Source organism: Cervus canadensis, chromosome 16, assembly GCF_019320065.1.
Source record: "Cervus canadensis isolate Bull #8, Minnesota chromosome 16, ASM1932006v1, whole genome shotgun sequence".
Lineage (NCBI taxonomy): Eukaryota > Metazoa > Chordata > Mammalia > Artiodactyla > Cervidae > Cervus > Cervus canadensis.
In genome coordinates this window covers 31,696,791-31,724,708 of record NC_057401.1, presented here as the reverse complement: position 1 = coordinate 31,724,708, position 27,918 = coordinate 31,696,791, and the positions used below count along the sequence as shown (strand labels likewise).

The 27,918-nt window shown below is 38.1% G+C and overlaps 1 protein-coding gene across 3 annotated transcripts in view; it reads right to left on the bottom strand.

Moving 5' to 3' along the window:
- The window catches only part of C6 (complement C6), an 83,123-nt gene that overhangs the window by 33,915 nt on the left and 21,290 nt on the right, over positions 1 to 27,918 (bottom strand). For 2 of the 3 annotated variants that reach the window (XM_043489169.1, XM_043489170.1), the window contains 4 exons: positions 23,113 to 23,254; positions 18,552 to 18,690; positions 12,828 to 13,028; positions 4,091 to 4,331 (listed from right to left, as the gene is read on the bottom strand). In XM_043489169.1, coding sequence (XP_043345104.1) covers positions 4,091 to 4,331; positions 12,828 to 13,028; positions 18,552 to 18,690; positions 23,113 to 23,254 — 723 coding nt within the window. The remainder of the gene's footprint in view (positions 1 to 4,090; positions 4,332 to 12,827; positions 13,029 to 18,551; positions 18,691 to 23,112; positions 23,255 to 27,918) is intronic. The other variant, XM_043489171.1, reaches the window with a different exon arrangement.

Genomic DNA, 27,918 nt, shown 5'->3' with positions numbered 1-27,918 from the left:
CCCGTACTTGATACGTTTTTCCCTGTTGTCTTCAAGGGAGGTTGATGCTGCCTGGTTCCCAGTCTCTTTAGGAGTGGGAGCTGGGCTTGATACCTTCCTAGTTTCCCAGGACTGCTTGTGAAGGATGACACACCACAGTTGTGTAAGTCTTGTAAAAATCCTCATGCTCTAAGACTCAGAGTATCCAGTTCTAATACCTTTGGTCCTCACTGTTTCCAAACATCCAACATCCAACATTTCTTCCAAACATCCAAACATCGTTTGTTGAAGATTTTGGTATCTGAATCAATCTTTCCCGCCCTAATGCTGGTCCACTATTCTTAAGGACTTCAAAATCATTGGGGGATGTCAGGGATTGAGTGGAATAGAGGTAGGGAAACAGGTCTGGCTGTTTGGAGGCTGACTTGGTACTGCCTCTCTGGGGTAATTTGAGGAGTGTTTCCTTTTTTTTTTTTTATACAGCTTTCCAATCACCTGACCTGATACGCGAAACACCAAAATTAGAATCCAATTTTTTTGCTGTTTAGTTTAAAATTGCCTTGCAAAATACAAGCACATAAGAGATAGAGCTGTTATGTGAACTGTTAAGCACCTTAAAGCAAAGTAGTTTATCAAATACTGATTCTTAGGGTTGCAGGTTACAAGAGGCAGGGAAGAGTGGTCTCAGAGCCAGAGGCACCGTGTGAGTGTGTGGTGCTAGAATATAAATCTGAGTGTGCAGCTCACCAAGGAATGAAGCTGAGTAGGTGAGGATGAGGCTTCCTACTTTGTAGTTTTTTCAATAGTTTGACAAATTCAAAGAGATGAATCAAAGATTGGCAGTAAAAAAAAAGTCTTGGTTTGAAGCCCTTGTGTGTACCTGGCATTTTAATCTCTAACAAAAAAGATGGCTGTTTTGATTAGGCTGAATAAATATGACTCATTTTTCTTCCAGTGGTGGTGTTCTTATAAATGGGTCAGTCAAATGTTTGGGCCATGTGAGGAATTTAATGGTCCCCTAACCCTTATTCTTTCATTAGATTTCTATGATTTATTTTAAACAATTTTTTGAAGTGGGCCATTTTTAAAGTCTTTATTGAATTTGTTACAGTATTGCTTCTGGATTTTTTGTTTTGCTTTGGTTTTCTGGCCCTGAGGCATGTAGGATCTTAGCTCCCTGACCAGAGATCAAACTTATATCCTCTGCAATGGAAGGCAGAGTCTTAACCACTGGACTGCCGGGCAAGTCCCTAGCTTCTATGATTTATAAGTGAAAATTAAATTGCATGTGACCAATTCATTAACTATAGCATAATTAATGAACTATAAACCTCATTAATTTCAGTTTCTGAGGGTTACAGGAGAATCCTACAAGATTTGAATGATGAATCTCTCTTATGAGCGTGGTATTGGTCACACGGTGTTGAAAATGTCAAGGCTTTATCAGTGAATTTCTGTACTGGCCTTTTCTTCCCCACAAGATGCCCTGTAGCTTATGTCTGACCCTATCCACACTGACAAAGGAGTTGCTTGATGCTGAAGCACTTGCAGTCTCAAACCTGAGTTTGATGTGGCATAGGAATGAGTATCCCAGAAATGTCCTTAGCTACTCTGACTGGGCAAAGATCAACAGTGTCAATCAAAAATGTCATACTGATAAACAGTGGGGTGAAGAGTTTTTCTTCTTCAATCAGAGCAGAACATGACTTCCCAGCAAAAGAAATTTAAAATTACCATGTTGTATAACATGATATTTTAATTTTTTACTGTTTTCTCTGTGTCCCTGAAGTTCTTTTTACCTTGCACACTGGAGCAAGGTCAACTTTTTATTCAAGGTTTTAAATTGACTATGGAACACTGCAGAATGGAGGAATACATCAAGAGATGCAAATAAAGAGCAATTTAATTTTGTTTTATTCTTCTTGCACTAGAGAATGTACTCTGAGGTATTCGAGTCATTTTTTTTTTTAATTAATGACAAGGGATATAACTTTTATTGAAAAAAGCAAATAAAACTAGGCCTAAACTCTAGCTCTACATTGTGGTGAAGTAAGGGGAAAAGAACTAAAAAGGGGAAAAGGGAGGAGACCAAAATATGGATTAATCTAAAAAATGGGCAGAAACAGACAAGCACACCCACTGGAGAATTCCATTTTAATAAGGGTTTTTTCTAAGTGTGTTTCATCTTAAACCACAGATAAAATTGAGTGCCAATATTATTACTGTGACTCAGAGAAGTATATATATATATATATATATATATATATGTATAAACACACACACATATATATGCACATATTTCATGACTATAAGATTATATATTACATATAAAATATGAGAATATGTCTTATATACATATATATAAATATTATGTATATATGTGTAGTGTTTGTATGTGTACATAGGTGTGTATGGTTATATGTTTCCAGTTTTATATGACACCTCAGACTCCCTTTCTTTCTCTTATTATGTATATCTGTGTGTCTAAAGTCTCTACCTTTATTTAAAGAGAAAGAGCTAGAAAGTGAGAATATTTCTTCATTTTGGTTATGGGACTTCAACTATTAAAATCCTGGATGGTTGATTAAAGATTCACATAGTTCTTTAACTGACCTGAACTCTAAGCCTTTAGCAGCTTTGCTGTAAATGCATGATGAGTATAGCTTATCGAATGAGAAATTATTCTCTGGGCTACAGCAGCAGTGACCAGAATAATTTCATCCCTAGGGTGAGACAAAACCAAGTCAAGGGCCAGAGACTTCCCACAATCATTTTTGCTCAGCTTTAATGTCGATGCTGTTCTCAATGGCAAAGACATCAAATTCAGTGAGCAAACGTGACTCCAGTGGAAAGGATAACTGTAATGAAATGTAAGAGGCAGTGTGGAAAGCCCATCCCTGTGTAAATCTCTGGGATTTCAGTAACTCTGTCAGGCAAAAATTTTGAAGACCTTCTTACCGAAAATCTTTTTCAAAGACATATATCCCATCTCCTCTCTTAAAAAGCAGATCATTTAAAGTTAGGAAGGACTCAGGGAGTCCACATTAAATATAACTATTTGCCATAATGAGATATAAGAATAGAGGAATTGAAATTCTACGGACCCCAGGATTGGCTTGGTGGGTGTCTTTTAAAATAAATTCCTGATTTCTTTTGTATAAGAATCAAATGATCAAGAATTCTGACTTATTTAGGAGAATTAGACACTTGGGTTCTGGTTATTACATAATTTCCTGATCATGTTTTCAAGACAGAAGCATCACAAAGATGCTGTGTCATTTCACACTGAAGCCTGAAAACAAATTTATACAAAGGTACTTAAGCTCTAATAGAAATGAATATTGGTAATCCGAGATAATAGTTAAGAAATCAAAAGTTATTTTTTAAACCAAGATTTGTATTATTATTTTATATGTAAGCAGAAAATATCACAGATTATATCTCCAGATAGAAAATTGCAACTTTTCCTCAAAGAAAAGTGCCCCCCATCTGGTTTCAAGTTTCACCACCAGTAGGGGCATGTCTGGCTCATACTAACTTAGTCCCTTGTCAAGTTCTTAATTGCTTTTCATCTTTTGCCCCTGGCTTTTAGTTAAAATCATTAAAAGAAAAAGACTAGGTTCAGTCTTTAGGACTTTCACTGCCTAGGGGCCCAGGTTCAATCTCTGTTTGGGGAACAGAGAAAAAAAAAGTGTCAGTGGATTTGTTGTAATTACAATTTTATAAAATTATTATCTCCTATAAAAATTCTATAAGTAAATTATTTTTTAGAGTTTAGTTACAAGACAAATTTTGTTTTCCTTTAGGTGATAGCATCTTTCTCTCTTTAGTTTACCACTACTAGGCAGTTTATGATGTTCTTAAATGTCAGGAAATTCTGGGACAAATCTGATGCCTGAAGAGGTTAAGCCTATTTATTTCTCCTTCTTCTTTTGGCCTGAATTTTCTATTTTTATTTTCTTGAGTGTGCACATTTTGGTTGTTCTTCATATCATTTTGGAAATAAAGCAAGGTTGAAATAAAGTCAATAAAGAACTAAAAGGATAGAGTAAGAGAAAAATGCATTACACAGTATCTTATCAGTTAAAAATAAGTGTTGAGGAAATCAAACCTGAGTTCTTTAGCTCCTCCTTGCTAAACTGATAAAGGAGGTCGTACACGCCTCCCAGGGAGCCAGAGGTGAAATAGTGAGTCCCAAAGTCATCAAAGATCCGGCTGTATAAAGCAGAGTTGTATTCTAGAGGCAGATGGTTAAGTGCTTTCAAGAAGACATCAGAAAGCTGCAGATCTTTAGTTTTCATTGTGAAGTTTAAGACTTTTATGACTTTATGGATCCTAATAAAACTGGAAGCCTAAATGGAAGAGAAGAAAGAAGTGAAAAAAAAAGATGATTAAAGGTAATGAAAACTTGAGGAATCAAACATTAAATGTTTATAACCAGCTTCATTGTACCCATAGCATTATAATTGTTAACTGTCCATTGAATTTTCCCACATACAAAATGATAATTTTCATCTTATTTTTCCAGTACCTTTTCCTTCAGTTCAGTTTCCTTAGATATTCAAAATGCTAAACAGATAAGATGACCTCAATCATGTAAATTGTGTGACGGAGGGATATGCTGTCTACCAAAAAGAAATCAAGGATCAAAAAGTAAATCTTTTTTTCTTGATGATCAATCTTGGGTGCACCCCTACTGCATTTTTATTGAGAAAGTCTTGCTAATGCAAATAATTGAAAGAAATTGTATACATTTTCTGCTGGAAGTTACACAATGAGATGCAAGTCATAGCTTTGTCCACCAACTGGGGAAAGCGTGTCAGTTCTCTGGGCCTCAGTCGTCTGGGAAAAGTTACGTGTGCACAGCCTTCATCAGTGACATTTCACACTGCTTTCAACTCCAAGATGCTAAGACTCAAAATTACGTAGGTGGTAAAATTAAACAAAATTGTTTGTATTCTGTCCTCCATCCACAAACAAAACTATTTGTTTGGAGGATCATCCCTTATTGTGTCAGGTTGATTTAGGATTATGTGGCTGGTATTATGCCCCAAATTTCATTCCATTAAATTGTCCTTTTCCATAGATACTGAATTTTCTAAGTATATCCACTTATACTGTTGTTTTAAAAAAGCTTAGATATTGTAACTGATTTCTTAGTTTTAGCAAATTGTAATGTTTAAATAATAAAAAGAGAGGGGCATATTTTAGCCAAAATCTGTATTAGTTAAATTGCTAAACCTGTTATTATTGTGGCTGCAAATTATTAAACAGCTATCTTCTCATGTGCTATAATTATGGCACAAAATGACTATTAACACAGAAGGGAAAAAAACCCCACAAAGACTGAGGAAGAGGCAACATTCATTCCCCTCCCTCTCTGTTTTCCTTTTGCTCTTCCTCCCTCCTCTCCTCCCTTCCTCCTGCTCCCTTCTTTCCCTCAATACATGTTTCTCTCAGCTATCACAGAGGCAGTGGACACAAATGTGAACAAGGCAGAAAAAATTCATGCCTTTGTGGAGCTTACATTTTAAGTGTCCATTAACTGTAAGTTTAATACTTGAATTTTGTCATGGAGGTGTGGCTTTGGAAAGGTAGAGGGACATTGTGCTTTTAGAGGCACTCTTACTCCCTGAATATCTGAAATGCCTGTTGGATATGCACATTGAAATAAGCTGTTCAAAATTTTCAGGTTGCTTTAAAAATGAAATTGTGGGAAATACAAGCTAAATTTTGGTAACTCGACTTGGTGCAAACATCTCCCTGGTGCCCCCTGTCAGTTTCTGATGGCTAGAACTGGCTATTTTGGACTAAAAAATTACATGACAGAAGTTATTAACTATGTATGGTCTATTTCAACATTTTGTGAGATCTTGCATTATCTTAACCATCTTTTTGTTGGTTCAGCTTTGTAAAGCAATTCAAAACGCACTGAATCCTACTGAGGTAACTGATATTTTGACTTTGAAACAGACTATCTGACCAACCAATGTTTAGTCAGATCTATGCCTGACAAAATAAAGCATTGAGTGCCACTGAAGGGCTTGAAATGATTTTCAAGCTTGTGGGACCTTGTTTTCAGTATTTGAAGATTAAGAGAGGTTGCAGAAGCATTTTCTATTTAACCTGAGATATCCTGATTCTGTTCAGATCTAATCAAAGATGTTGGGCTGAACCATACAAAGCTGCCAATCTTGTAAGTCAAAAATGGTTGAATATCAGAAATTTCACATGTGTGAACCTGATACTGTGAATAGCCTGAAATGTTTCCACTTTGAGGCAGATATTAGAGGATCAAATAAAAGCTGTTTACCTACAGATAAGAGTTTTGTAAGTATTCTCTAGGATGTTTGAGATGTTTAGAAACCAGTTCTGAGAAGCAAATCTTAATATTGAGACTGGTGTATATGTGTGTCTGTGTAAGCACACATGCACACACACATACACACACACGTGTGGCTCAGACAATAAAAGAAACCTGCCTGCAATGCAGGAACCCCGAGTTTGATCCCTGGGTTGGGAAGATTCCTTGGGGAAAGGAATGGATATCCACTCCAGTATTCTTGCCTGGTGAATTCCATGGGCAGAGGAGCCCGGTGGGCTACAGTCCATGGGATCACAAAGACTCAGACATGACTGATTGACTACAACACATACACGCACTCACACACACATATATATTTCAACACCTCCATTTCTCTCCTCATCTTTGATTATATTTTTATGATATTAGAGCAAGCTGGAGGACTTAAAAAAAAAAAAAAGCCAGAATCCCATGCCCAATCCCAGATAGTATGAATCAGTAAATTCAAAGAAGGACCTGGGGAGATGTATTTTTACTTCCTGGTAATTCTGACACTAACTTGTCTTAAGAATAGAGTTTGGCACATGAAAAGATGCTCAACATCACTCATTATCAGAGAAATGCAAATCAAAACCACAGTGAGGTACCATTACACGCCAGTCAGAATGGCTGCTATCCAAAAGTCTACAAGCAATAAATGCTGGAGAGGGTGTGGAGAAAAGGGAACCCTCTTACACTGTTGGTGGGAAGGCAAACTAGTACAGCCACTATGGAGAACAGTGTGGAGATTCCTTAAAAAACTGGAAATAGAACTGCCATATGACCCAGCAATCCCACTTCTGGGCATACACACCGAGGAAACCAGATCTTAAAGAGATACCTGCACCCCAATGTTCATTGCAGCACTGTTTATAATAGCCAGGACATGGAAGCAACCTAGATGCCCATCAGCAGACGAATGGATAAGAAAACTGTGGTACATATACACAATGGAATATTACTCAGTCATTAAAAATTATTCATTTGAATCAGTTCTAACAAGGTGGATGAAACTGGAGCCCATTATACAGAGTGAAGTTAACCAGAAAGATAAACACCAATACAGTATACTAACGCATATATATGGAATTTAGAAAGATGGTAATGATAACCCTATATGCAAGACAGAAAAAGAGACACAGATGTATAGAACAGACTTTTGGACTCTGTGGGAGAAGGTGAGGGTGGGATATCTGAGAGAACAGCATCAAAACATGTATATTATCAAGTGTGAAACAGATCACCAGTCCAGGTTGGATGCATGAGACAAGTGCTCGGGCCTGGTGCACTGGGATGACCCAGAGGTATGGGATGGGGAGGGAGGTGGGAGCGGGGTTCAGGATGGGGAACACATGTAAATCCATGGCTGATTCATGTCAATGTATGGCAAAAACTACTACAATATTGTAAAGTAATTAGCCTCCAAATAATAAAAATAGCTGACTGACTGTAGCTCAGATCATGAAGTCCTTATTGCCAAATTCAGACTTAAACTGAAGAGAGTAGGGATAACCACTGGACCATTCAGGTATGACCTAAATCAAATCCCTTATGACTATACAGTGGAGGTGAGAAATAGATTTAAGGGACTAGATCTGATAGAGAGCCTGATAAACTATAGACGGAGATTCATGGCATTGTACAGGAGACAGGGATCAAGACCATCCCCATGGAAAAGAAATGCAAAAAGGCAAAATGGTTGTCTGAGGAGGCCTTACAAACAGCTGTGAAAAGAAGAGAAGCAAAAAGCAAAGGAGAAAAGAAAAGATATTCCCATTTGAATGCAGACTTCCAAAGAATAGCCAGGAGAGACAAGAAAGCCTTCTGTAGCAATCAATGCAAAGAAATAGAGGAAAACAACAGAATGGGAAAGACTAGAGATCTCTTCAAGAAAATTAGAGATTACAAGAGAACATTTCATGCAAAAATGGGCTCAATAAAGGACAGAAATGGTATGGACCTGACAGAAGCAGAAGATATTAAGAAGAGGTGGCAAGAATACACAGAAGAACTGTACAAAAAAGATCTTCATGACCCAGATAATCACGATGGTGTGATCACTCACCTAGAGCCAGACATCCTGGAATGTGAAGTCAAGTGGGCCTTAGAAAGCATCACTACGAACAAAGCTAGTGGAGGTGATGGAATTCCAGCTGAGCTATTTCAAATCCTAAAAGATGATGCTGTGAAAGTGCTGCACTCAATATGCCAGCAAATTTGGAAAACTCAGCAGTGGCCACAGGACTGGAAAAGGTCCGTTTTCATTTTCAGTCCCTAAGAAAGGCAATCCCAAAGAATGCTCAAACTACCACACAATTGCACTCATCTCACACGCTAGTAAAGTAATGCTCAAAATTCTCCAAGCCAGGCTTCAGCAATACGTGAACCGAGAACTTCCAGATGTTCAAGCTGGTTTTGGAAAAGGCAGAGGAACCAGAGATCAAATTGCCAATATCTGCTGAATCATCAAAAAAGCAAGAGCGTTCCAGAAAAACATCTATTTCTGCTTTATTGACTATACCAAAGCCTTTGACTGTGTGGATCACAATAAACTGTGGAAAATTCTGAAAGAGATGGGAATACCAGACCACCTGACCTGCCTCTTGAGAAACCTGTATGCAGGTCAGGAAGCAACAGAACTAAACGTGGAACAACAGACTGGTTCCAAATAGGAAAAGGAGTACGTCAAGGCTGTATATTGTCACCCTGCTTATTTAACTTATCTGCAGAGTACATTATGAGAAACGCTGGGCTGGGGGAAGCACAAGCTGGAATTAAGATTGCCGGGAGAAATATCAATAACCTCAGATATGCAGATGACACCACCCTTATGGCAGAAAGTGAAGAGAAACTAAAAAAGCCTCTTGATGAAAGTGAAAGAGGAGAGTGAAAAAGTTGGCTTAAAGCTTAACATTCAGAAAACTAAGGTCATGGCATCTGGTCCCATCACCTCATGGGAAATAGATGGGGAAACAGTGGAAACAGTGACAGACTTTATTTTTTTGGGCTCCAAAATCACTGCAGATGGTGATTGCAGCCATGAAATTAAAAGATGCTTAGTCCTTGGAAGGAAAGTGATGACCAACCTAGATAGCATGTTAAAAAGTGGAGACATTACTTTGCCAACAAAGGTCCGTCTGGTCAAGGCTATGGTTTTTCCAGTGGTCATTTATGAATGTGAGAGTTGAACTGTGAAGAAAGCTGAGCACCAAAAAATTGATGCTTTTGAACTGTGGTGTTGGAGAAGACTCTTGAGAGTCCCTTGGACTGCAAGGAGACCCAACCAGTCTATCCTAAAGGAGATCAGTTCTGGGTGTTCATTGGAAGGACTGGTGCTGAAGCTGAAACTTCAATACTTTGGCCACATCATGCGAAGAGTTGACTCATTGGAAAAGACCCTGATGCTGGGAGGGATTGGGGGCAGGAGGAGAAGGGGATGACAGAGGATGAGATGGCTGGATGGCATCACCGACTCGATGGGCGTGAGTTTGAGTGGAGTCCAGGAGTTGGTGATGGACAGGGAGGCCTGGCGTGCTGCGATTCATGGGGTCGCAAAGAGTCGGACACAACTGAGCCACTGAACTGAACTGAACTGAATACAAATAATTGGGGAAAAAAAAAGAAAAAAAAATAAAGAATAGAGTTTGGTTAAGCATGAGGGGCATGATATGTCCCATAATCCATTCAGAAGTGAACTAACAGGGGCTTCCCTGGTGGCTCAGTGGTAAAGAATCTGCCTGCCAATGCAGGAGAAATGGGTTTGCTCCTTGATCTGGGAAGATCCCACATGCCGTGGAGCAACTAAGATCATGTGCCCAAGACCATGCTCCTCAACAAGAGAAGCCACCGTAATGAGAAGCCTGCACACTGCGAATAGAGAGTGGCCCCCACTTGCTCCTACTAGAGGAAAGCCTGTGTGGCAAAGAAGACCCAGCACAGCCAAAAATAAATAAATAAAAATTTTATAGTGGGCTAACCATCTGTGTTATAAAAGGAATCTGTTCTTTTTTTACATGCTTATATCACTAGAGCTATACTCTTTTCAGAGTTTGATGAAAATAAGCAAGAAGCTTGAAATATAGTGTGGTAGATGTGAATAGTGGGCAAAAATTAGAAAATTGATTTCAATTCCAAACTCTGGCATTTACTCATTTTACAATCACGAGAGTTACTTAGCTTCTTGTACTTGAGTATAGTACCTGACGCAGGGTAGGTCTGTGATGGGTGTCTGTTGAATTAAAAATAAATATATGGACTTCAATCTACTTATCTACAAGATGATGTTAAAAATATCTACCATTACCTGTTAAATAGTAAAGAAGGCTGACTGCCAAAGAATTGATACTTTTGAACTGTGGTGTTGGAAAAGACTCTTGAGAGTCCCTTGGACTACAAGGAGATCAAACCACTCAATCCTAAAAGAAATCAACCCTGAATATTCACTGGAAGGACCAAAGCTGAAGCTCCAATACTTTGGCCACCTAATGCGAAGAGCCGACTCATTGGAAAAGACCCTGATGCTGGGAAAGATTGAAGGCAGGAGGAGAAGGGGACCACAGAGGATGAGATGATCAGATGGCATCACCAACTCAGTGGACATGACTTTCAGCAAGCTCCAGTAGATGGTGATGGACAGGGAAGCCTGGCATGCTGCAGTCCATGGGGTCGCAAAGAGCTGGGCTTGAAGGAGTGAACAAAAACAACATTACCTCTTAGGGTTCTTTTGAAGACAAATGAAATGCTTGGAAAAATTATCTGTAAAGTACTATAAGTACTCATATTTACATAAGTGTATGAATGAATTAATAAAAAATACGAGGGGCACTATGGTAGAAACAGAAAGAGCAATAAAATGGTGCCCTCCAGTGCTGGTCCCATTGGTTCTGACACTGGTACTTTGGTCTACTCTTTTCACATCTCCCATCAAGTTCTAGGATTCAGGACTCAATCTCCTCATATGTCTCTTTGGAAAGAAGAAATCCTACTTAGAGTGGTGGTTGTAATGAGAAATAGATACTATTTTAAAAAACACTTGTAAATGTCTAAAAATGCCTAATAGATATCTATCCCCTAAATCATGTAAGAGTTGGAATACATATCTAGAAGATTTTACAAGCAAACAAAGGAAAAAGGAAGATATGAGGAAAGATTAACCAATGAAGATGCAGTTTTATGTATTGAAAAGTTCCATTAGTTCCTGGCAAGATTAGTAGATAAAGTCCAATGCTTAGAGTATTATAAATTGCAAATTTCCAGAGAGAGAACAAAAGAAAGAAAATAAGCTTGCATGTAATTTTTCCTATGTAACAATAGAAATTAGAAGATAGTAGAATAACTTCCACCAGCTATCAAGAAAAGAAGACTGTGTTCCAATATTCCTTTATCCAGTCAAGATATTTTGCATCTTTATTGTTCAATGAAAAGGTAGACATCTGTAAATATATAAGGATTTAGGGAATATACCTCGAATGTATCCTACCTAAAGAAAACACTGAAAATATGGCAATTGAATGAGAACAGGATCTCAAGAAAGGGAAGATGAAAGAAGTGGTGATGAGCATGTATATGGGATATAGACCTATATAATATATATACACATACACACATACATAGAAACACACAAATACAAAATACATATTATGAATTGGAATTTATCAGTATTATGTGAGGAACTGTTAATAGGAAAGATGGGATCCAGAATAAATTACTAATGAACATATATAATATAAAAAAGAATACAAAATAATCCCTAGGAATAGCTTGGAATACAAAGATTTTCAACTATCTCAATAAAACTGGAGGCTTTGGAGGCTTATGGTGGTAGTGGTGGAGAAAGAAAGAAGCAAATATGTTTTCTAGATTGTGGGAATGGAATGTGGGGAGTAGAAAAATGAATAATCCTTTGATGGAGGCTATATATTACTTCATGGAATAAAAGAAAAACATTGGTTTAATTATGTGTATTAACTAGAGAAAGGTAAGTATCAGCAGAATTTAAAAGTTTAGTAGAACTTCCAAAATGACCAAAAAAAGTAAGCAGAAATGTGACAAAGAAAAGTAAAGAAACAAGAAACTAGCAACAAAGTTAAATGAGTGAGATATATTAAAGAGGGTAGGAGCATGATTAAGTATTTCAGGAAAGATACTAAACAGAAGTTGGCTGAATTTCTCCAGCAAAGACCCTACACTGTCAGATTATGTTAAAAGAAAAAAGCAACATTCTGTTACATGTGGTTTATAAGAAACGCACTTAAAATAATAAGACAGAAATTAAAATAACAAGAACACAACCACAAACACAGCTAAATGCTTGCAAAAAAGGCATTATTATACTTATTGTCTCTATAACTTTTGAAGTGGGCTATAACAACAAAAATGTAAGTCTACTTAAATCTATGTTAAAAATCCTACCATTTGATATTAAAATGATCTTCTCCTTGCACATTGCTGGAATTGGTGTTATTTTTCAGGAAAAATTAAAAAGATCAAGAACCACTTTTATTACCTTTTTCTGGGAGGCTTGAATGGCTTGTTTGAAGGCGGAAGTATGGGAGCTGCTTTGCCTTCTCTTTGAGGAATAGAAAATCGGTACATGAAAAGAGCTCGTTGCTAGGCCGGAACCCAAGGTTTGTTGATCTTTATTATCTTCAAGAGCAATTAAATCGTCATAGAAATCTGTTTCCAAATCATCTTCTTTAGTTTGCACCTGGAGGAAAATCCACAAGAAATAAAATGTAATTTAGGAAATTAGAGCTATTTGTGAACACCTAATGCAATGATCATAAGTTTGAGTAAACTCTGGGAGTTGGTGATGGACAGGGAGGCCTGGCGTGCTGCGATTCATGGGGTCGCAGAGTCGGACACAACTGAGCGACTGAACTGAATGCAATGATCATTCATTCATTGACGCATTCAGTAAACAGTTATTGTGCACCCGTTTTCCTAGAGAACAAGGAATAGTATTGTCCGTGTCTTCAGGAAGTTAATAGTTTAGTGAGGGAGAGAGACAATCAGACACTCAATGAGCATAGCATTGTGTAGCCAAGGGGATTGCCACAAATAACTATAAAATTCAGAGAGGCAATACTAGGGAAGTTACCATCAAGGACATGACTCCAAAACTGAGATTTAGTGAGGTGACAAGAACACAGACCTGTGTTTAGTCTGCCTGTGAATTTGATGCTCTTTGCAAGCTAATGGAAGGTATCTTTCAGAAAATTGGGACCTAGAAAAGTGTAGGGCAGATCTTGTCCTAATCTGCTCTGGCTCCATCCTGAACCCCTCAGCCTTATTCATATACTGGGCCTTAGCACTTCACTGGCCAAGTCTGCAAGACAGAGAACAAATCATCAATAATCCATTGGGTCTGTCTGGTAGGTGGTGATCAGTTTTTATCTGACCAGGTCTGGGAAGAAGAGAAATAGCAGCCAGAGAAACTTGAATTTTGAATTATGAGTACTTGATGAATTTTCCAAGCACAAGGTAAACCTTTGTTATGGTTATGCTAGTCAAAAGAGAACAATGGACAAATTTTTAAAAGTTGCAAAGTTAGTTGATTGAAGAGTACCTCTTTATGTTAAAAATGCTTGTTTTGTTGGTAATGAAAAAAAACTCTTGTTTTAAATTATTCAGTATTAAAACACACTGTGAGGCAAACCACATGTCATAGTTAAATAGCTTGCACAATTAGTCAAAGGAAGAAATAACACAGCTGCAAGAGAGTCTTGCTCAACAGTAAAATACACTCCAAAATTCAGTATTCCTTTGAGACATTGCAGTGCATGCTAGAAAAGATATGTTGAGTTAAAAAAATATATATATATATTTGCATGTAAAGTAAGGACATTGGGTATCCTGGGAAGAAGCTCAGAGAAAAATCTGACCATGTATGTTCACTTGGTGAAAAGGCAAGTGTATTGCTGAGCAATGGTGAAAAGTTGAACTGGGAAACTGGGGCCAGGCCTCATATGTTCTGATAAAGCATTTGATTTGATTTCTAAAGGCAAGATTTTGCATCTAATAAGTTCTTTAACAATATTAATTGAAGGATTGAAAAATTGGGGATGCCACAGATTGTTTTGCAAAGATCATGTTAACTATAGCTAAATTAGAGGCAAGGAGAGCAGTTTAAAAAACTGTTGCACTTCTGTGTCTCTTTTTCTGCTTTGCATATAGGGTTGTCGTTACCATCTTTCTAAATTCCATATATATGTGTTAGTATGCTGTAATGTTCTTTATCTTTCTGGCTTCTTCACTCTGTATAATGTATAAAGAAACACAGAAGTACAGAACAGACTTTTGAACTCTGTGGGAGAAGGTGAGGGTGGGATGTTTCGAAAGAACAGCATGTATATTATCTGTGGTGAAACAGATCACCAGCCCAGGTGGGATGCATGAGACAAGTGCTCTGGCCTGGTGCACTGGGAAGACCCAGAGGAATCGGGTGGAGAGGGAGGTGGGAGGGGGGATCGGGATGGGGAATACATGTAAATCTATGGCTGATTCATATCAATGTATGACAAAACCCACTGAAAAAATAAATAAATTAATTAAAAAAAAAAAAAAAACTGTTGCAAAAAAGTCAGTTGAGACAGAAGAATGGCCAGGTGGAGGGCAACATTGGTTGGGTAGAGAGAAAGTGGTGGATTTGAAAGATACTTAGGAGGTAAATCAACAGAAGTTGTTGACCAAGTAGAGGTGTATGTGTGTGTGTGCGTGTGCGTGTGTGTGTTGGGGGGCAGGGTGCAGAGAGAGAGAGAGAATTAATGAATGGGAATGCTGTTCCATGAACAGGAATATGGAAAGCCAAGACAATTTCAAAAGGAGGAAGATGAGTTCTTTTCATGATGTGTAAATAACAGCTGGTGAGCTCTGATTAGCTTCATCTTCCTAGCTTTTCCCAGAAAGAGATGGTAAGCAAACTCTGGGAAAAAGGTTTTAATCCCCATTTTACATCTTATTTCTAGCCCATCCTGACTATCTGTGGATCTTGTGGGCTGATGACCTCCTACAGCTTGACACGTGTTGACATTTTCACTGTTGTGTCTGGAGAAAGGAGCAGGGTTTGTAGGGAGGGGTAGAAAACAGTTGAGAGAGGCTAGGGAACAGACAGGATGGGTGACACTTGGTTGCTTGTGATGTGAGGGTTAGAGACAGAACCTAAAGTTCTGAATTTCACAGGGGATTTAGAGAGGCTTTGGGGCACTGCAGACCTTTGAAGGCTTTCAGGCTTTAGCGTGCAGCAAGAGATGTTTTCTAGGTAGGTCAGTATATTGGTAAGAATCAAAAAGACTAGTGATAACCACGCTCTGTACTTCGCTGGTGATAGCAAGTACTTAGCGTCTAGCCAGTAGCAAGCAGCAACTCCTGAGAAAAGAGATGAGGTGTCCTGAGATAGTGATACAACTCTGGGGACTGGTGCAGGGGTCGTACTGGGACAGAGCTCTGCATTTAGCACTTGGGATATCCCTGAGGGGCAGGATTCTTCCTACCATCTTCCATTCTGACTTCCTGTCCAGCTGCCTTCCATTCAGCAGCCTTCTCTAATCTTTGTGTACCAGCCAGCTCGTGATTTCCTTTGTCTCAATATGCTCTGATACTGCAGAAGAATGGAAGTCAGATGCCTGGTGAATTTCTCTTCCTCTGCTGTTTTTAGTGAGGAATAGCTTAGATTTGCACAAATGTCTGTTAATGGCATGAACAAAGTAATACAGGCATCAGTGGAAAGTAAGTTACTCTAAGGAAAGTAGTGACCTCGGCTCTGGTCATTTCCAAATCTTTGAAGAAATATCACCATGACCTTCCTCAGCAGTTGAATATTATCTAAAACTCAGTGACATATAGATAGAGATCAACTCGGGCAGCTTCTTAAGGTTGAACAAGTTTCAGAACTACATGGATAACGAAAAGAATCTACTTCCTTCTGAATGAGGGATTTCAGGCTGTATTTCCTGATGAAACTTGGCATGCAGGCTTGGGTTACTAAGTTACATGGGTAGATCCAGTATTCTGCTGGTAAATGTTTAACAGCCAATTGTCTGAGAGGGCAAAAAACCAACCAACCAAACAACCCGGTGATTTAACACTACAGCATTTGCCTTTCTCATGCTGTATGTATTCCTACTATGCTGATTCCTACCTATGTGATACTCCTGAGTTCAAACTTGGAAAGAGATGCACAGTAGCAAATTATTATTTTTTGGGGGGGGTGGGGAAACTAATGGTTTATAAAAATTAGCAAGGACTGCCAATTGGCTTTGATGGTTAAGTGTGTCCTGCAAATTATTACATAGTACTTCTATGATTTACAATAGATGCAAGTAACTTCAAGAGCATAGATTTGTGGTCAAATGTGCCATAATAATTGAGAAGTGATATATTTTGAGTAATAATCATCTGTGTTTTTAATATCTTTATTTAAATTTAAATTTGATATCTTTAATCTTAATTTAAGATCATATATTTAATATCTAATAATGGTCATGTTTAATAATCGGCTTACAAAAGTCCTGAAAATTTAACAGTTGGCTGGAAAAGCTGGAAAAGCTGGCTCTAGCACATCATTGGTGAACTTCACAGGTGATACCTTTTAAATCAGACCTTTTAAACTCAGACCTGGCAATAGTTGCAGAGTCATTAATATCTTTCTTGATACTTTACTATCAAGGTCTCATCTGGCACAAATTCTAATTCCACTGTGCCATTTATTTGCTGCATTACTCTGAAAAAGTTTCTAACTTCAATGATCTTAAATCTCCTATTATTAGTAAAAGGAACATAAAATAAATTTCTCTTTCTGGGGAGGTTGTTATGGCACTTGAGTAAAACTCATAGTATTATTTAAGAGTAAAGTGTTAACTCTGCCCATATTTGCTATCATATGTTGAGCCAAGATTTTTTACTTGTAAAACTCTATAAAAGAGATGCTTGCTGAGAGTATAGGCAGTATTTTTGGGGGAAGTTATTTATTTTGAAAGTAAGCTAATGGATTGGTTGTTTATGAGCTAGAAACCTTCCTTCCACATAACAATAATGTATATAAACGTTTGGGTTTTAGCTCTCTCTACAAAGCCTACATCTTAAGAATACAATACACCTTCCATCATTTACAGAATTCTTGATGCTATCTTTTCTTTGGAAATATGTCTCTTCTCAGTTCTTTTTCAGTGTTCCAGCAAGAACTTCTCTGCCTCCCTTGGTGGTTAGCATCTTCTGGATCTGTGGTGAGAGAGTGAGTATTTTCTTTACCTGGTCAGGGTCAGTTGTTACTCTTGTCACATTTACTTCCAGGCAGAGGTGGGACATCTCAAGGTAAGTCTCCCCAAAGGAGTTTGAACTTGGCAATTGGATTCCAAGGATATTTCTCTACGACCCATTAATATGTATTAGATGGTTTTTAAGTTGAGTTTGTCAAACTGGAAAATAACTGTATTTATATGAATATAATCTTTTTTTTAAAGGATCAAATAACTTGCTGAATGCATATTATCTGAAAAGTGGTCTCAGAAATCATTAGATTTTCTGAAATTCTCTCTAGCATGTCAAATTTGTATGCATGGATATAACCATTAAAGTCATGTCTTTCCTGTTTGCCTTATCATAAATGAGAAGAAACAAATTATTTAGTTTGGCAAGTATGGAGTACTTATCATGTGTAAGGCACTGGGCTAGATTCTAAGACTATATAGTACACTACTCCTTATCACTCAGAAAAATGAAAAGAAAACCAAACCAACTAGTAAAATGGGATGGAAGGTAAGCAGAATTACCCCCATTATGCTTAAATTCATCTGGATTTTTTAGATGTGTTTTATGTCTAAATTTTGTGGTTATCTGAGAGAACTATGGTAGAGGATTCTGAATATAACAAGTCATTTATCTGAGTGGGGACCTATTATAGCTATTTGTTCATGGGAGAAAGCATGGACTCTGGAATTTGGAAAAGTTGTGCTTAACTCTTGAACCCAACTACTTAATAGATGTTTAACTTTGGGCAAATTAGTTTCCCTGTTTTCCATCTGTGAACTGATGATGAAAACACTGACATTCCTGAGCTGTGGAAGGAATAAATGTCAGCACATGATAGTGATGATGATGCCAGCACATGATAGTGATGAAGAATGCTCATTACCTTTTTATTCTGTCCCTTCCTTCATGACTATTTTTTCATTGAAATTTAGCTTATAATCACCATTGGCATTTGGAATGCCCCCAAGATAGGCTGTCATACCTCGAAGTTGACATTTTCTAGATTGGCCGCAACACGGTACGGATTACTTGCTCTACTGCTTTTGACAGTTCTACACACTCCTCCAGTGAAAGAGTTATCAAGGACTTCTCCTCTGGGCTCTCCTGCCAGGAAATGAAACCTAGAAACAGAGTAATTTTTAAGAATTCAATAGATGTAAAGCAGTCTTTAAAATTTACTGTATTTATATGAAAGAAATTCTTCTCTTAGGCATTTTTTGACTCTTGACAAATGGCTTGAAGGAAAGCCCATATTTTCCAGTTTATGGTGAGGTATCCAAAAAGGTCTGGAAGTCAAAACTCAACCCCTTTGGCTCTGTTAGTTTCTCTCTATTCCACTTATTTAATTGTTCCAAGCTTTCACTATGAAATAAAATTTAGGTTTATAATTATTTCATGACTTACAAAACCAATACAAACTTTGAAAGCAGATTATGAAATAAATTACTACATAATTTGTGCCATTCTGGGTCCACTCTTTACTATCATACAGGAAAAGAATTCTTATAAAGAGCTAATAGTGAAATAGTAATAGTAATATTTTAATAGAATTATAATCATATTATTATTGTTTTTACTAATAACTATAATATTTAAAATCTGTTTAACAAATGCTTACCCTCTAGGACTGTTTGATCTATATTTGATATTAATATTATATTTATTTAATATTTATGACAACCATGTGATATAGATACAATTATTATATCCATTTTACAAATGAGGAAATTGAAGCACAGAGAAATTAATTAGTTTAGTACAAATCAAGTATTTCAGAAACTGTTTTGTGGTAGATAAGAACTTCTCCAGACTGCTAATTGTTTTCCAAGTTGTTATAGATATTAATATCTGTTAAAATAATTCTGTTAAAAAAAGTTTCTTGTCAAAAATTTAGTATTGCTGAATCACATATGATGCGATAATGGGTGCATGCTCAGTTGCTTCAGTCCTGTCTGACTCTTTGTGACCCTATAGACTGTAGCCCACCAGGCTCCTCTTCGCATGGAATTCTCCAGGCAAGAATACTGGAGTGGGTTACCATGTGCTCCTCCAAGGCATCTTCTCAACCCAGGGATTGAACCCACATCTCCTGCGTTCCCTGCCTTGCAGGTGGATTCTTTACCACTGAGCCACCAGGGAAACCAATGATGAGACAATAGAAAATACATATAATGGCATCTGCTGCCCATTTCTTGGCACAGAGCTCCCAAAACCCGTGTAATTTATGTAGTAAGGGCCCTAAGAGCATCTTTTGTTCTAATATTTGGTCTTTGACCCAGTTTTTGACACAAGGTGTCTAACCCCTTGGAATTTCTTGAGTGATAGAAGTGTCTTTTGTTCCAATGAGGTGATTCTTTGTGGGCTTCTGAATGGGTGCTGGTCACAAGAAAGATCATGCCATGATTCAAAGCTTAGAGTTTTTGCTCTACCTTCCATTCTCCAGAGAGGAGAAAGGGGCTGACAATAGAGGTAATGATTGATTACAAGCCTATGTAATGAAGCCTCCATTAACATCCCAAAAGTATGGGGTTCTGAGAGCTTCCAGGTTGGTGAGCACACGGAGGTGCAGGCTCATGCCCCTTCCACATCCTTGCCGTACCTATCTTTCCCTTCCCAAATGGATGTTCATCTGTATCCTTTATCATATGCTTTCATAGAAAACTGGTAAATTTAAGTAAATGGCTTTACTGACTTCTTCTATGAGTAGCTCTTGCAAATTAATCAAACCCAAGGAGGAGTTTTCGGGAATCTTCGATGTGACAGAAGCACAGGTGTGAACCTGAACTTGCAGTTGGTGTCTGGCATTCTGGGGGAGTGGAGGCAGTCTTACAGGACCGAGGATCCCCTTAACCTAGGGGATCAAATACTATCTCCAGGTAGGTAAGGTCAAAATTCAGTTAAATTGTAGGGCAGTCAGCTGGTGTCACAGACAATTGCTTGGTAGGGGAACCCCCTGCCTATGTCTGGCATCAAAAGTGTTGTGCTGTGGCAGTGGTGTGAGAATAAAATATGTATACAATAGGAAGACCCACATGTCAATCAGATCTCAGTAAAACTGATAAAAAAGAATGATTCTTACCTTTCCTGTAAGATATATCTCATAGTCAAATTCTCATCCATGGTTGAGTTTGTATCAGTGGGCATTTGAGAGAGGAAGTAAGAGGAGCCGGTCTGGGAAAAACTTTCCAAAGTACTTAAGTTAGCATGACTAACACAAGTGTTTAGGGCTCATTTTCTGAGTTAAGAGGGGTCAATGAGGAAAACACAACTGATGATCTTATACTGCCTTATACAGTGTACTTATAAGTTCATCACAAACAAGAAAGGGCTTGAGAAAAATGGCTCCCAGGTCATGAGGAATCTCTCTGATGGCAGTCACTGCTGGCACAGAGGCCGAAGATAGGACTTTTGTGGAGATGGCTCTGTCAGGGCACCCCAAGGAGACTTTTAGAAGTGAAGTCAGCTATGTAGCAGTTTTCAGCTCTATTTTCTTTACTCGCCTCTGTGGTATTTAAGTTGATTTTAAATATTTTGGTGTCTCAAACACACTGTGGCTTTTAATATTTTAGGTTTCTAAAGTGTTTTATCTAATTTGCCTTTAATGTTATATTTTATAACTTTTTGAATTTCATTAGAGTTTCTGTATATAAATATGCACGTGTGTTTGTGTATTTATTTCTACAAATGTGTGTGTGTCCGTGTGTATGCATTTGTACTTTGAGTCTGAGAGAAAACAAACAGCACACTATTATTGCCTGATTTCTTGCTTCAGATTTTCAGACCTGATGAGTGATGTTGACAAAGGAGCAATGTTGGAATGTCTTCGTAAATTCTTTATTGGAAAGATGCCATTTAAAAGTGAAGGACAGTCACTCAGGAAGCTTCTTTTTTTGGGTAGAAATGTGTTGGAGAGAAGCAGAGATTTTAAGGCCAGAAAATTAGAGATTCCAGTAAGCAGCTCTCAGAACTCTCAATCCCTGGGGAGGCGAGGAGAGGACTGGCTGTCCCTGAGCCAGTGGGTTTTGCTCATTTCTGAGAATCCCTGGGACAACAGCTCTGGTTGGCAGAGTCCCACATGGTCCTTCTGCCAAAGTACACATAGCATGTGGTCTTTCCCATCTGTAACTCGAGAGTCTAGATCAACTGAACAAGAGGTGAGTTTGTAATGTTACCCAGAATCAATCAGAACATTGGAAAATGGGATTATCAGTGGGAGTTTTTGGCTGAGTTTTTCTTCCAAAGAAAAGAAAAAAGGAAACCATTTCTGCACCTTGATAAGAAGATGCCGTGAAATACTCTTGTTGAAATAACTCTAATTAGGAGTTCTCAGGACAACCTCAAATCAGCTTGTAGCCATCCAACTTAGAGATGGGGAAAGGACAGCTGAAAGATGTTCACTTACTTGGTCATGATATTGTGAATTAATGCAGAAGTAGGTGGTGGCTCAGACGGTAAAGAATCTGCCTGCGATCCAGGAGACGCAGATTCAATCCCTGGGTCAGGAAGATCCCCTGGAGAAGGGAACGGCTACCCACTCCAGTATTCTTGCCTGGAGAATCCCATGGACAGAGGAGACTGGCGGGCTAAAGTCCATGGAGTTGTAAAGAGTCAGGACATAACTGAATGACTAACTCTTTCAGATCTAGAACAGGGCTCCTCTTACTTTCAGATTAGTGGCTGTTCCACTTTACTGCTGTACTAGAGTTTGGTTCTATAGCTGCTAGTTTTCATTCTAATCAAATGAGGTTATATTTGCAACTGCTGCTGTTTGTCTTTGGTGCCTCAAGGTTGGTTTTTATGCAAGCCGGGCAGTACAAGTAAAGACTTTAAAAATCTCACTACAAAGCAATAAAAACCTGTATAATACTATTTGCTTTCTGGCCAAAAACTGAAGGGAGAATTATTTATCATAAGAACAGGAGAGTAGAAGAAATTACCTCTACTGGTTTTTCTTATGCTTTCAACTAAGGCTTAGCTCTTGTTTTCTTTTCTTTTTCTGCTTATTTGTTTGTTTTTTTAAAAAATAGGATTGTAATAAGGAAATATTGTGAATAAATTTTAGAAGATCAAAACAGTGGTGATTTTTAAAATACCAGTCATTGCATGATGCTTAAAAATCATTTGAAAAATGGAATATTTCCTGCCATATCAGTAAACAAAGGGTGTCACAGTCATCAGCAATTGCAGCTACCACCAATGGTGAACTGGTGAGCCCTGAGGGAACTCAGGAAGGAAAGAATACCTGCCATAAGACTTTAAACAAACTATGTTTATGAAGTACTCATAGCATTGTCTACTATGCACTAAATGTGAAAATGCTAAATTGAAATTATCATTTTAATTTATTAAAATGCTAAAAATTAAAAATAATTATTTTTATCATTAAGCCTGGCAGCCAAGTATCAGGGACAGATAGGACTAGCGGGAGGAGTAAGAGGTTAATGAGGAATGTGGGCAATGGTGGGTGTCACTGCTTCATTGCTGCTTCCAACTCTGGTTTTGAGATGGTTTTACTTCCCAAATGATAAAAAGATGTTACATACCCCATGCCCATCAACTGTACACTAGGGATGGGGTTATGGTTCCGTAAACATACTGTTTTTTTTCTCCCACAATTCCTTTCATCTGAATTGTCTCCGCAATCATTTTCTCCATTGCATTCCAACTTCCTGGCAATGCAGCGACCTGGTCAAAAAATAGTAACGTGGACAACAAATGGTCATTTTAGAGAGTATTTATTGATTTGAAACATGATTACTCTAAATTTCAAGGGAAGGTAGAGGGCCAGTTTTCATTATTTTTGATAAGAAATAAGGAAATGGAATAACAAACTGATATTTTCTCTTATTTTTTAGGATTACAAGAGTCCAGATAGAATTATTTAGTCACTCTTGAGCTGATTGTCTTAAATCAAAGAAATAACTCTAGAATTCCATTCCCACTACAGTGAACTTGCTGCAGAAATCATGTTCTGTAGGAGAAAATTAAAAATAGGCTCAGAATTTTGTTTTAATTCAGGATAACAGACTCAAGGTCACTGCTTTTATTTTTAAAAAGCTATATAATTTCACACACACATGTCTACTGGTACACATAACAACATGACTTAATGTCTAAAATTTTATATTGAGAGAAAGAAGCTGGACACAGATGAGTCATGCCATCTGGGTCTTTTATCTCATGTTCAAGAACAAGAAGGATTAACTAGAAACAGGAAACAAGAAACTTTTGGGGTTTATGGAGATTTTCTGTACCTTGATTGGGGGTTGTCTACATAGGTGTATGTATTTGTCAAAATCAAATTGCACACTTACTATCAGTAAATTTTACTATACATAATTATTTTGAAAAATGAAAAAAAAAAAAAAAGTGAAAGTGTAAGTCACTAAGTTGTATCTGACTCTTTGCAACTCCATGGACTGGAGCCCTCTAGGCTCCTCTGGAGTTTTCTAGGCAAGAATACTGGAGTGGGTTCCATTCCCTTTTCCAGTGGTTATTCCTGACCCAGGGATAGAACCTGTGTCTCCTGCATTGCAGGCAGATTCTTTACTGTCTGAGTCACTACGGAAGCCCCCACTTTACTATACATAATTGCGTATTTTATTATAGATATTCACTATATATGATTACTGTTATAATTACCATTAATAAGAGTTTAACTACATACAATTTACTATATCTTTTTTTGGGACACATTAAATGCCTAGATACCACAGTGTTAGATAGTAATTTGTGTGAGTGAATTTAGAAAATAGTACCGACTCAGATAATTCCCTTTCTTTTAAAACTTGCTGAATTTCATAATGATCCTAGGGAACAGTGTGTGCCTGTATGTTACTGAAATTGAAACACTCTGTCTACAATGACAGATAGCCTGTCTCCTGCTCCTCAGTCTCTTGCATATAATCAGGAATGCTGGCATCTGTACCATTATGTACAAGTCTCATCAACAGTGATTGAATATTTTACTCAGGACTATCTTGTCTGGAAAATTCCATGGACAGAGGAGCCTGGTGGGCTATAGAGTCCATGGGGTTGCAATGAGTCAGACATGACTGAGCGACCGAGAACCCTCACGCATACACACACACACATCTTGTTACCTATCTTAAATTGTGATCAACATTTCAATACAGCTATGCATGACTATTTTGATCAACTGAAATGCTTGCGGAAATTGGGTATTTTGTTGAATTGATATATATATATATATATTTTTTTTACTAATAAAGAGTTCCCCAGAAAGCACTTAGTTTCAACTTTTGAAGGGGAGGGGGATAATAATCTTAAAGGATCATAGAAAAAACAAGAGAATTCCAGAAAAAAACATCTACTTCTGCTTTACTGACTATGCCAAAGCCTTTGACTGTGTAGATCACACAAACTGTGGAAAATTCTTCAAGAGATGAGAATACTAGACCACCTTACCTGCCTCCTGAGAAATCTGTATGCAGGTCAAGAAGCAACAGTTAGAAGTGGACATGGAACAACAGATTGGTTCCAAATTGGGAAAGGAGTACGTCCAGGCTGTATATTGTCACCCTGCTTATTTAACTTATATGTAGAGGACATCATGCAAAATACCGGACTGGATGAAGCACAAGCTGGGATAAAGATTGCCAGGAGGAATACCCATAACCTCAGATACACAGATGATACCACCCTTATGGCAGAAAGTGAAGAGGAACTAAAGAGCTTCTTGATGAAAGTGAAAAAGGAGAGTGAAAAAGCTGGCTTAAAGCTCAACTTTCAAAAAACTAAGATCATGGCATCCAGTGCCATCACTTCATGGCAAATAGATGGGGGAACAATGGAAACAGTGACAGACTTTATTTTTCTTGGACTCCAAAATCACTGCAGATGGTGACTGCAGCCATGAAATTAGCAGACATTGTTCCTTGGAAGAAAAGCTATGACCAACCTAGACAGCATATTCAAAAGCAGAGACATTACTTTGCTGACAAAGGTCCATCTAGTCAAAGCTATGGTTTTTCCAGTGGTCATGTATGGATGTGAGAGTTGGACTATAAAGAAAACTGAGCACCAGAGAATTGATGCTTTTGAACTGTGGTGTTGGAGAAGACTTGGGAGTCCCTTGGACTGCAAGGAGATCAATCCATCCTAAAGAAAATCAGCCTTAAATATTCATTGGAAGGACTGATGCTGAAGCTGAAACTCCACATTGGAAAAGACCCTGATGCTGGAAAAGAATGAAGGTGGAAAGAGAAGGGAGTACAGAGGATGAGATGGTTGGATGGCATCACTGACTCAATGGACATGAGTTTGAGCAAGCTCTGGGAGTTGGTGATGGACAGGGAAGCCTCACATGCTGCAATCCATGGGATCATGAAGAGTTGGACACGACTGAGCAACAGAAGTGAACTGAAGAATCTTCAGTAAGAAGGTGGAATGTAATGAAAGTAATTAAATCATCCTTTGATTATTCAAAATTTTATATCAAGACACTTATTATAGGTATGAGCATCATAATCACACAAGGGTGAAAATATAGAGGGAATTGAATTCCTGTCAGTCCTAAGATATAACCTGAAAGATACCCCGTTTTTAAAAATAACACATCTCTGGTTTTTCTTGTTTGCTTTTCTTAGAGCAGTGCAGAATGGGTAATTTAGTTTGAAAGAAGGATGCTTTACCTATAGGAGAAAAAAAAGGACACATCTTACAGTTTTCAAAAGTTTTGGACCTAGTACTCACAAATTTGAGCAAGAGCTGATTTTTTATATTTTACACTAAAACTCCCATTTTATCAGATGGAGGTAGGGATACACATGTAAGGTACAATTCTCATTAACCTAGGTTTGTGAACAGGGTAGCAGATATATAAGAAAGTTTACTCATTTGATACTTCTGTAATGGAGCAGGACCCTGTGGGGCTTTCCCAGGACTGGCCTTCTCCCATATCCTCTGCTTTAGCTCCTCTCTGAAGTACCTACTGAATATATATATATATACATATATATGTATATATATATACTGTATATATACATATATATATGCATTTGATGCACATGCCCTGAGTTGTTTCACAGGTGTGAAAACCCCCCACCAAATGGAAGATGTTAACCTCTTGATGACCATGAGCACATAGCCCCAGGCCTCCTGGAGTCTAAGGACTGATAAAGTTAACCTCTGTGACAAAACCCTGTTATCTCATCACCAACCAGTCAGAGAACTGTGCATGAGCTGATCACATATCCTGTGACCCCATTCCCTCACCTGGCTTTTAAAAATGCTTTACTGAAATGTTTCGGGGAGCTCGGGGTTTTTTAAGGGCTTGAACCACCCCTCTCCTTGTACGACTCTGCAGTTAACCTTTCTCTGTTCCAACCTCTGACATTTTGGTTTGTTTGACCTCGCTGTGAACTTGTGCTAACAATTTTAGGGATATTGTAGAGTCTCATTCAACAAGGGTGGGCTTCCCTGGTGGTTTAGTGATAAAGAATTCACCTGCCAATTCAGGAGACTCAGGTTTGATCCATGGGTCGGGAAGATCCCCTGGAGAAGGAAATGGCAACTCACTCCTGCATTCTTGCTGGGAAAATCCTACAGACAGAAGAGCCTAGAAGGCTCTTCTTGGTTCATGGGTTGCAAACAGCTGGACACGACTTAGTGACTAAACAGCAACAACATTAGCAAGGGTAGGGATGAAAGCAAGAGGACTTCTCTTGAGTGATGTTTAGGAATGGGTGGCAGTGTGGAATAGGACTGATGGGAAACAGTTGAGAATGGTTCCAGGTCAGGGAAACACAATGGAATAAGAAGGGGAAAGATTTGTAAGCCACAAATATATCCTATACCAAAGAAGGAATGGCAGAGGTGAAGGGACATTTCAATAGTACAGGATTTGTAGAAGTCAGCATGCTTTAGCCAACACATGCATGTATATATTTACACCTGGAATTATGTAGTCATTTAGAATTATATATGATTTTCCTATTTACTTGAACTGTGTTACTACATGGTATATTATTTTTATGACCAGTTGCAAATTCTCATCTCTGTGTTAAAGTTAGGACTTTGAGAGGAGTTGGCATAGTGCATGGGGATTTGCCTCATAGGTACTTCTCAAAGATCCATGTATACATTAAAGAGATAATTTGAGAGAATAGCATTGAAACTTGTATATTACTATATGTGAAATAGATGACCAGTGCAAGTTCGATGCATGAAGCAGGGCACTCAAAGCCAGTGCTCTGAGACAACCCAGAGGGGTGGGGTGGGGAGGGAGGTGGGAGGAGGGTTCAGAATGGGGGGACACAATGCACCCATGGGAAAAAATTTAAAAAACTAAACAAAACAAAAAAATACAATTAGCCTTGGGTGATTCT